We start from the raw sequence: 10,379 nt of genomic DNA, 5'->3' as shown, positions 1-10,379 counted from the left end.
TAATTGTTTTTTATTCATTATTTGCTATTAGTGATTATGTTTACAAAATGTACAACTAATTAGGAGATAAAAATTATTTTCAAACTCAAAATTTCCTTTATCTGAAATCATTGTGTAAATCATTCAAGTTAAAAATATTTTTAAAAAACATGTTTCTATTTACAGCTTAATTGTTATTTAAAAGCATAAATAAAATGAAATTACTAAAAATTTCCTTTCTTAGGAATTTTAATATAAAATCATCAACATTAAAAATATATGGGTTTTAATTAGCTGCTATCAATGAGAACATTTTTTCTAAAGATTACAAAGTATACATACATACAGTACAAGTTTTTTTTAAAATTCAGATTATAAATTTCATGGTAAAACAGGGTCCACACAACAAGTTGACCCTAGCACCTAAAACAAGCTGGAGATTCTTCTCAGCCATGGCCAAATCTACTCCAACCCAAGCTTAATCAAAATCAGGATTTAAATCATTCATGAAAATCTATGCAAACTTAAAAAAATATTTTAAAAATAAGGCAGCAGTGGTCAAGATAAAAAAAAATATGAATACCACTTTTTGATTTGAAATAGTAATGTCAGTAGTTTGATGACTACAAAGTAAAAAAATATGTTCAGCTGTTCTGTCCAGCCATGTCTCTGAAAACTCATTCTGCTAAAGCCATTCTCTGACTCAGTTCATTAAACTGTCTACAGTGCTTAAATAAATCTTATTTAAAATAACGCAGTAGAGATTTGAGCTCAGATAAATGCAATCAATTCAATAAAAATAATTTTTTTTAAATAACTGTCTACTGACAGAGGAAACTAGAGTACTTAACTTAAAAATTTCAACAGACGATAAAATAATATTTTTTTTAAACTGCAATAGTTAAAAAAATGATTGTTTAAATTCAATAAAAAGGAATTTTAAAATCAAAATATAACTTGCTAAAATTTAAAAAAAAAACTGACAACAAAAATGCTTTATCAGAAAACATTTCCAAACTCATTTTACCTTCATTCTATAGTACTAAAATCATCAGGTACTAAAATACACACATGACATGATTTTATCATTGGACAAAATGCAAGATTCAAGTCAAACATCAACCTATTTAAAACATTTCAATGCCTTAAAACAGCACCGATGTGTGATGAAATCACCAGTTGGTAAGGAAATCAGTAAGACCTTAAGTATTACTAACCCAGGATGTGTTAATTAAGTACCAAAACCTTTTACTGTAATGTATTGTGGCTCCACAACATAGTTCTATTGCTTTAAAAAGTTTTAAACTGTTTTAACCATTAAAGCATACGTAATTAAACAGATTTTCTAACAATATGCTGATATTTAAAAAATGATGAGAGGGGGTAATAATATTCAATGTACATTAATTCTGTGCGTCTTTATTTTTAAATGAAGATCGACTGAGATAAGAACAATCAGATTGCTTGAAAAACACAGACTTAGGATTTTCACAGCTCACTCGTTGGTTGCTTTGTTCTGTAAATTGAAAAATATCCTATGTTTTTCTAACTTGTTACTAGAAACTATACACACCATTTACTACCAAAATATATATCGACAGAAGAAAAAAAAAGGATAGTACTGGACCATCAGTTATTGCATTTCTGTGTTTTTCATGCAGTTTGATCATTATAATTTTTTAGAAATTAGTTAACTAGCTACTAATTGCTGCCATTAGAATGATGTTACATGAATCAAACATCAATGATCCTTTGCCTTGAAAAAATGCCTGACTGTTGATCTAATTTGAGTGATTGATATTCCTCTCTCTATCAGTTTTTTGAAAAACTCCCAGTTTGCATCTATTGTTTCTTTTACCTGTTGATAAATGAAAGGGTCATTAGTTTATAATATAATCAGCCATTGAGTAGAAAAATATAAAGATATCTGAGAGTCCTTGAGATTTGGGTTGTGATGTACTGGAACAATGAAATGAAACAATACAAACAAACCACATCATGGATAACTTTATTAACATAGCAAGAGGAAAAATTTGAACTCAATGATCAGCTACACTGTATGGTGATTCACAATTTTCTTTATTTTCTTGATGGTAACAGATGCTCAACAAGACAATAACAAAAACATTCCACTACTCATGAATACAGATATGAATGAATTAGAAGAAAATAACTTTTTTGACAACTCACTTTTTAAACCTTCCATGGTTGTTAACTTAGGTAGTCAACTTGAATTGTTTACTATATTTCTTGGTTATTTAAACGATGCGTTTATGAATTTTTATAAATTCTTTTTTATTGTAAAATTAATTTTATATTATTTAGACTTCATAAAATGAATATCTATATATATTTTTCATAATTTAAAAAATTAATACTAAACCCAAGAAAAGTTTTTTGCAAAATTTTACATACTTCAACAAGTGTCCTACATACACAACCACCAAAACAATGATAGATCTCATCTAAAACTTCCAAACAAAGATAGGCATTCAACTCATGTTCATACTAGTTTTCCCAATATATTTATTTCAATAACAACTTTGACTGTTCAAAACGAAAAGAGTAAATAAATTGTTGAGCTTATCACATAGACTGAAGTTCACTTCTGTAAATTAAAACAGAAAATCAGTTAAAAATCAGAAATAAAATTATAAGCGTGTTGAAAAAACCATTCAGAATTAAATGTGTGGTGGTTGTATAAATTCCTTCTCACAACACTTTTCTTCCAAACTTCAAACTGCCTTGATTGATCCTTCTACTGAGTCTACAGCTAAACTTGTTCTAAGCATTTGGCTTATAAAACAATCCACAGGTCTTCTTTCAACTAGTCTCTGATACCATTTGTTCAGCTGAACAACTCAGGATTGAATAAAATACTTCCTTAAATCACATATGCCGAGACGTCGTTAGAGCGATAACAAATCATTCTCAATTTTCTATCACTGTTTCAAGATACTGAAAATAGGAACATTGGTTTTGTTGGGAATTCCAAGTTCAAAATCTGAAATTACATGTGCCTTGAGCTAGAAGTGCTCTGAGTTACTGTCATTTTTAACTTAAAACCAGGCATAAAAAACTGTTTAAAGGCATAAAAAGCTGTGCTGTAAGAAATGAAACATATGAGGCACTGATTTTAACACGTTTGCAAGAATTGTTATTTGAAGTAAGAAAAAAAAGGCCCACTATCAGAGTCAAAAGGTGAAAAATGTAACATTTTTTGGCCTCAACAAACTAAACGTCTGGACATTAACTGGATAAAAACTGTGTGGTTGACTGCCTTCGTCGAATGTTACAAATGGATCGTTTCATGGAGGTCACTGATGGCAATTTTACAACTGCTGACTGTCTGCATTGTGTTGTTTCTTTAGCTATTACAGCATATGGTGCATCATTTACTGTTCTTGCCTGTTTCCTAATGGCAGCATAAACCTTTGTTGCTTCTACTGTAGCATCATCAGCAACATGGTTGTGTTGTGCAGATGTTTTAACAACAGTTTTGTTTTCTGTAGTGCACCTAGCCTTGCAGGATAACTTCTGGTACTGAACACATTTCCAATGAATTTTGTCTTTGGTTTGTCTTTCTTTAAAGTACATATGTCCTTCCAAAATTAACTTCTCTTTGCCTTTCTCTGACAGTACAAACTCAACGGATAAAGTATTTTGCTGACTCAAGGTGCTATCCTGAGGAAAGAGAAAATTGAATCCAAAAATGTTTAAAATTACTGTGTGATTGTTCTCTAACTTGCATTAACTTGATGTGGTCCACACTTTATAATACTCTAATCAGAACATTTATATTTTGGTTAAAAATTAGGTGTTTAATATATATCTCTCTCTCTATATATATACATATATATATATATATATATATATATATATATATATATATATATATATATATATATATATATATATATATATATATATATATATATATATATATATATATATATATATATATATATATATAATTTGGATTATAACTTTACGTTGGTTTTTTTGAAAATAGATATTTGACAATAAGGCTATGCAGGATTGAGTACAAAGTCCAACAAAAGTTTTGGGTATTTTAATATTTGTATCTGAAACTCACAGTCCTTTTATTATGATACACATGTATACATATAATTAAATTAAGTTCATGATATAAAAAAGTAATCTTAGATTTATTTATCAACTCACCTGAAATGACATCTATAGTTTAGAACTCCAGAAATATTTTTCCAAGGCTTTTAACATCATACCAGTCAAAAATAATTTTATATTTATGTATCAATATATAACATTCTTGAAAGACTGTCAACCTTTCAGTCAATGGTACAGCTACTTGGACTTATTGGCACGGTAGAATGATCAGTTTTGAAGACTTTCATAGAGAGGATCCCAGCGTATACACTCATGGAACTACTTTTAACATTTGATGTTTTATTTGTGATGGGATAATAGAAGCGGACGACCAAAACAAAAACAACCTAATAGTTCCTATTTTAAACAAACATCCTGAAACTAGCAGACACAGATAGCAGCACTGTTCTTAACTAACAGGGAGGTTTAATGCTCTCCATTCATGCATTTTTTAAGAGAGCACAAGCTAGTCTATATTGATATAACGTTAGCTTCTTCGCTCCTTTTAGTTTCAAGAAATATCTTTTTAATTTAGTTGTTCCATCTCAGTGCCAGAGTGTGCAGGACCATGTTCTTGACCTCCTGAGTACACAGTGTTTCCTTCAGCAGTAGCTCAGTTGCTATTATTTTAAAGTTTTCTGTGATTTCATCTCTTTTCATCTACCTGAGCTACCTCCATTGGTATGGCGTGTCTACTCTATACTTAATTCCATGACATTTATGTCTACATTCACTTACAAGCACATTAATAATTATACAAACTCCATATAAAACCAATAAAGAATTATACTATTAAACTAAAGTCTTTTGAAAAATTCTAAATATTTTTTTGTTTAGTTTTATGTATGGTGCATTTTCCATCTGTCTATTTTCCTAGCAATGTAATGTGTAAGTGCTATATCACCCAGTGAAACTGACAAATGTGCAGATGGTGAATCATGGTGTTGATAAAAAAAAAATTTAAAATCTATCCTTACTTTTTAAACAGTTAAAGTGAAAGAAGCATAAAATGTAAAATATGAAGACAAATAGAAAAACCATTTGAGATTACCAAATATGATAAGAAGAAATGCAATAACCCAATTATTGCCAGAGTGCTATCTGTAGGAAAAAAATACTTTAAATCTAAAAATGTACTTACTGCATCTTGAGAAACCTGTTCAGAAAATATGTGACAGTCAAATATTCTTTTCAAATGCATCATTTCATCATCTGTGAGAGCCATGTCCTATAAAGTAAAGAAATTAAATATTCTTTTCAAATGCATCATTTCATCATCTGTGAGAGCCATGTCCTATAAAGTAAAGAAATTAAACCACTGTTCACAATCAACAGTTGCCAAAAGTCAGTGAAAGAAACTTTGCATTAAAACTTTGATTTTTCTGACCACCAGAATGTAATATTATCCTTCAAGCTAATTAAACAATACATTTCTACACATTTTTAAAAGCCATGCCTAAACTAAGGGAGGAAATTTTTTATATAAAAAAACATTAATTTGCTATTCACATGTATTAATAAAACACAAATTTTGATTTAAAGATTATAACAAAAATAATTTTTTTTTTAATTAATTGGGTGTATAAAAAATGAGATGTAAATTATTTTTAAAAAGATTACCATGACGTCCTCATGACTGTCCAACACAGCATTGACTGGCTCTGAGACTGGCAACTCAGTGGGTGCTGGATCTAAATTTTTTGGGGCAACGTAAGGTTTGATCACAGCTGTTGGCAGTGACTGCCCAGCAGGTCTGCGTGGCGGTAGGTTGCTATGTGGGAGTTCATCATCAGAAATGACATAAACATCAGTCACAACTTTTTTATTCAAAGCTGTTATAGCTTTAGGCTGTAAACAAGGCATTGAATTTGATGGCTCAGAAATGTTTGGCAAAGGATTGCTAACAGATGATGGGCTGGAACCTGTTAGGTTTGTAGATTTGTGACATGTGAGGTTTTGTAAAGCTGTTAATGTTTCATCTTCAGACGAGTCTTCTATTACTAAGACTGGCTCAGGTTGCTGCTTTTGTTCAGTGGAAGGTTGCTTTACATTCAAGTTCTTTGGCTCTGGATCAATAAGACTTTGGACACATATAATTTTAATATCCATATCCTGAGACAAGCCACTGCTACTCTCTCTAACAGATGGTAGCCAGTCCAGCACCTTACTATCACTATTAGTGTTAATGTTGGATGACAGATTACTTAAAACAGTATTTGGTTGATCTACAACATCAGATACTGAAGGACTTTCAGAAGTTTCTCTCTGTTTTGAAGACGTACTATCATCAGAGGCTGACAAACAAATGATTTCTTCTTCAGTTTTTTTCTTACGTCTGGAGAAATCTTCATACATTTTGTGAATCTTCATATCTGGTCCAATATTTTCTAGTCCAGCATAAAAGCTGTTGCTCCCTGGTATTAGACGGGTAAACCTCCAACCACAACATACTCTGAAATTTCCTAGTGATTTATTTGAGAAAGCTGCCTTTGATTTTTGCTTAAAAGTTAAATGTTTCCTTGACAATTCTTCACTTTTGGTAGAGCTGGAATTGCTAGAGGTAGATGCTTCAGTTTCTTTAAAAGTCATGGGTTTAGATTCTGATGCTTCATTTTCTTTATATATCATGACTTTGTCAACATAATCAGATCTTTTATGAGGAGATATCCGCATTGATATGCATCCTTCATTTGTCTCCTCATCAGAACTTGTGTCAATATCAGAGACATAGCCAGCCTAGAGAAAAGTTAATTTGGTTTAAGGCTATTATATTAGGAACATCTCACAGAGTGGGACTATATTTTACTTAAATATTAATCATGTTTAAATTATAATCAATGATCCACCTGGTGTTTCAAGAATTTCAAAAATTTAGTTTAAAAACAATCCAAACCCACCTGTTTGCTGGTTAACCAAGGTATATCCCTGTCTCTGACACCATAATCAAAGACTATTTCCTCACCCCTGTGAATATCTCTCAGTGCATAAGCTGCTATTCTAGGCAAGCCATTGCCTGAAAGATCTAACAATAAAGGAGCATGGAACTTGATATTTGGTTGTCTTGAATGGTTGAGTAGTCTTGTAATTGAATCATACCTTCTTGTAGCATCCACAGCTAATTTTCTTCCCTAAGAAGGTGCATTAATTGTTACATATTTGTTTCAACTAAATTTAAAATACTTCTTATAATTTATTATAAAAAGTTTAAAACATGAATAATTTTCCTATACTATTCTATTTTACTAAGTGTAAACAATTTCCTTTAGCTTTTTTCGACATAAATATACATATACAAAAGATTAAAGTTGTATATTCTTACCCTAAAAACAAAGGACATAATGAAGCAGCCTTCATTGTTATATGCATAAATTTTCTCCCTACTTTGAGCCTCAGCCTCTGATATAACATCTCCTTCATATTCAAGAACAAAGGAATCCTTGCGCAAAATAGGTAGCTTTAAGTAAACTCCCCTTCCTTTTCCATCCTCATCCTTGACTGTAAAATTGGATCGTATCACAGCAGGATCAGTTTGTAGCCCTTTAGTTAGTTCTTCAACAAGTGTTAGCTTGGGGGCACGCACTTTTTTCCTTCCTGTTTTGTTTTAAATAAGAGAAAAATAATCACAGTTGACTATGTCATATAGCCCCACATGATTGAAGTTAATTAAAACCTGTCATTTTTATTGTTAGACTACTTTATGAACAACTGGGTTTTTTAAAGTTCTAATGGAGTTGGTCTTAAACTTCATATTAACAAAAAACAGAGTTACAAAAATAAAAAATAAAACTAGCAGTGAGTCTTTTAAAATAAACAACACACAAGTAGACGAAGTAAAAGATTTCACATATTTAGGCAGCAATGTCAATTATGAAGTAGAGTGCACAGCTGAAATTAAAACATGCACTGCACCTCTATTCCCAAACAAGCCTTAGCAACCATGCATAAAACATGGTGTTCCGAGGGAATCTTTATCCTAATTATTTTGGTTTTAACTGTGGGTAACCAGAGAAAATAAACTGCAACAAATCTAACTAACCCAATATTCAATTACACAAACTTAACGAGTAGGATTACATTTTGATATAAATAGAAAAAACAATACTTAACACTAAGTTACTGTCGCTAAGATAAATGGAAATACTCACTTTTCAGAACTTGGTCCTGAAAATAAATAAAAAAAATTATTTTATATCTCAAAATAGAAAAATAATTGTACATTGTATAAACTCTTGTATAAAAATTTTGACATAAAACAATGAATAGCCGCTTCGGTGTTCAAGACAAAAGAAAAAAGTAGATAAATCATAAAGTTTTCACCCCCTCTCTAGCGCACTGCAATTTCTCAATTTACCAACACCCACCATAGTGCTTGTGGTGTAGCCCTGGCACTACAGGTCACATTGGCTTCCTTTAATGTCAGAAAAACTTAAAAGGTATAGAACCTAGAAACTCAGATAACTATAGAGATATACATTTTAATACAGGTAATGTGTAAGCGAAGGCCTACTAAAAGTAACTAGGTAAATATTATAGACTAGTATACTAAGTAGGGCGTATAGACTAGTAGTAACCAAATGCCAGGTCTGAATAGTGTCTCTTGGCTATATGACCATATGGACGCAGGACTGAATCAAATAGCATTATATATGCAGCTTATCACATGAAAGTAAACTTAGATAGTTTTACTTAAAGTTTAGTTAAAACATAAAGAAAAAGTGACCAAGTCAAAGCAAAGGCCTTAATAACTCTTTACCATTAAAACACTATTAGTACTAGTTAGTAAGAATTTATATCTAGATTTATTATTGATATCAATTTTACAACAATGAATTATTAGGTCTAGGCCTAATCATTAATTAACAATAAGTAGGCCTAATAGTCTATTGATTCAAAAACTTCATTATCTACCTCGTGCAGTGCTTTTTATTAAGTCAACTTATGAATAGACTTTAAAACAATGGAGATGCCCGAGATGGAGTTGGATTTCATCGTTATTGTTGACATGATAAAAGGTTGGTTTTTTTTATATTTAGCCATCAATGTTTTAGAATCAATGCTGGGAAAATGTTTACACCGGTGTCCAATAATGGAATCTTCTTTAAAAAAGGGTGATAGGTTCCTGGTAGTTAACTAAATACACACAGGGCTGGCTAATGTCAATGCTAACCCTAACCCCAACCCTGGTCCTACGATGCACTATGATACACCTAACCCTAATTTCTAACCATAAAATTAGTCGAGATTACAATACTACTAACAACCCAACACCCATTTTTTAAAGAAGATTCCATTATCGGACACCGGTATCTATTAGCTTAATCATCCCCATTTTTGTTTACATTTTCTGTGATAAAAATAAAACCAAACTCAATGGTTTGTCTTTGTTTAATATTAAATAAATTTAAATAGTAGAATAGGCTAGAACCTAGCCTATTTATTTATTATTAATTTATTAGCCTATTAGTTTAGGCTAGGCCTAATATTCAATAATTTAATTATAAATGAAAGATCTACATCTAGAGTCTAGCTAAATCTACTAAGACTAGCTAAGCTGCTAGCAGCTAGAGTTCTAGACCAAGAGTCACACAGAGTTGTTAGAGATCTAGATTAGAAATCTAGAGTACTTGAGTCGTTGACTAACTTGACACTTGTATACTAAAAACTATCCTAGACTCTACATCCAATCTTAAAGTATGCCTATAAAAGTCCATCAAAAATCAAATAGGTTTTTATAACCACATTTAATTATTATTTATTTTAATAACATGGCACCAGAATTTTGAAATATTTTATTTTTAACATTTCGATTAACAACCGCGTCCATGTGAATATGAAGAAAATCAAAGTAAACTTTAGTTTAGTAATTAATTTAATAACTAACCGTCATTATAATCATAAAAAATAAACAAAACCATTAATCAGGCTATCATTTGATTTGCAAAGGCTACATTGGCCAAATTATTTTGCTAAAAATCCATCGATTTTAAAAATATAGATTAATAGATCCAGGAGGGCTGGTACTACTGGATCCACCAAAAGGTCTCACTATAAACCAAGAGCAACCGTAATCAAACAGAATAGATCTAGAATCTAGTCTAGCTTGCAAACATTAGATACAAATTATTTCAACAACGGCTTAGCCTCGACCAAAAGTCTAGATTTTTCTAGGTCTAGATCTAGACCTAGAATCTACCCCAATTAGATAACGATCTAAATAGGCAGAAGGTATTTGGAGTTTCAGCCCTCATCAAGCCCCAAATGACGTGCGGCGC

At 31.1% G+C, this 10,379-nt stretch overlaps 1 protein-coding gene across 1 annotated transcript; it reads right to left on the bottom strand.

Annotated features, from left to right (window-relative positions):
- Position 1: 1 nt before the first annotated feature.
- Positions 2–10,140, bottom strand: LOC131936781 (uncharacterized). The gene is made up of 7 exons (XM_059293844.1): positions 9,989–10,140; positions 8,253–8,268; positions 7,427–7,698; positions 7,005–7,235; positions 5,728–6,843; positions 5,249–5,335; positions 2–1,837 (listed from the first exon to the last, which is right to left on the bottom strand). Exons 1-7 carry the CDS (start codon positions 10,001–10,003, stop codon positions 1,721–1,723), a joined length of 1,854 nt encoding a protein of 617 aa, XP_059149827.1. The 5' UTR covers positions 10,004–10,140; the 3' UTR covers positions 2–1,720.
- Positions 10,141–10,379: the final 239 nt, after the last annotated feature.

This window comes from Physella acuta, unplaced genomic scaffold (assembly GCF_028476545.2).
Source record: "Physella acuta isolate Inbredline_101_S28 unplaced genomic scaffold, ASM2847654v3 ptg000187l, whole genome shotgun sequence".
NCBI lineage: Eukaryota > Metazoa > Mollusca > Gastropoda > Physidae > Physella > Physella acuta.
Note: the sequence above shows the minus strand (reverse complement) of the source record. Positions and strands in the feature narration are given on the sequence as shown.

Excerpts from the sequence above, each read along its gene's own strand:
- LOC131936781 (XM_059293844.1), bottom strand. Across the intron at positions 7,236-7,426 it reads TTATGTCCTTTGTTTTTAGG|GGAAGAAAATTAGCTGTGGA; the intron begins GTAAGAATATAC and ends GCACCTTCTTAG. Across the intron at positions 5,336-5,727 it reads ACAGTCATGAGGACGTCATG|GACATGGCTCTCACAGATGA; the intron begins GTAATCTTTTTA and ends TTTACTTTATAG.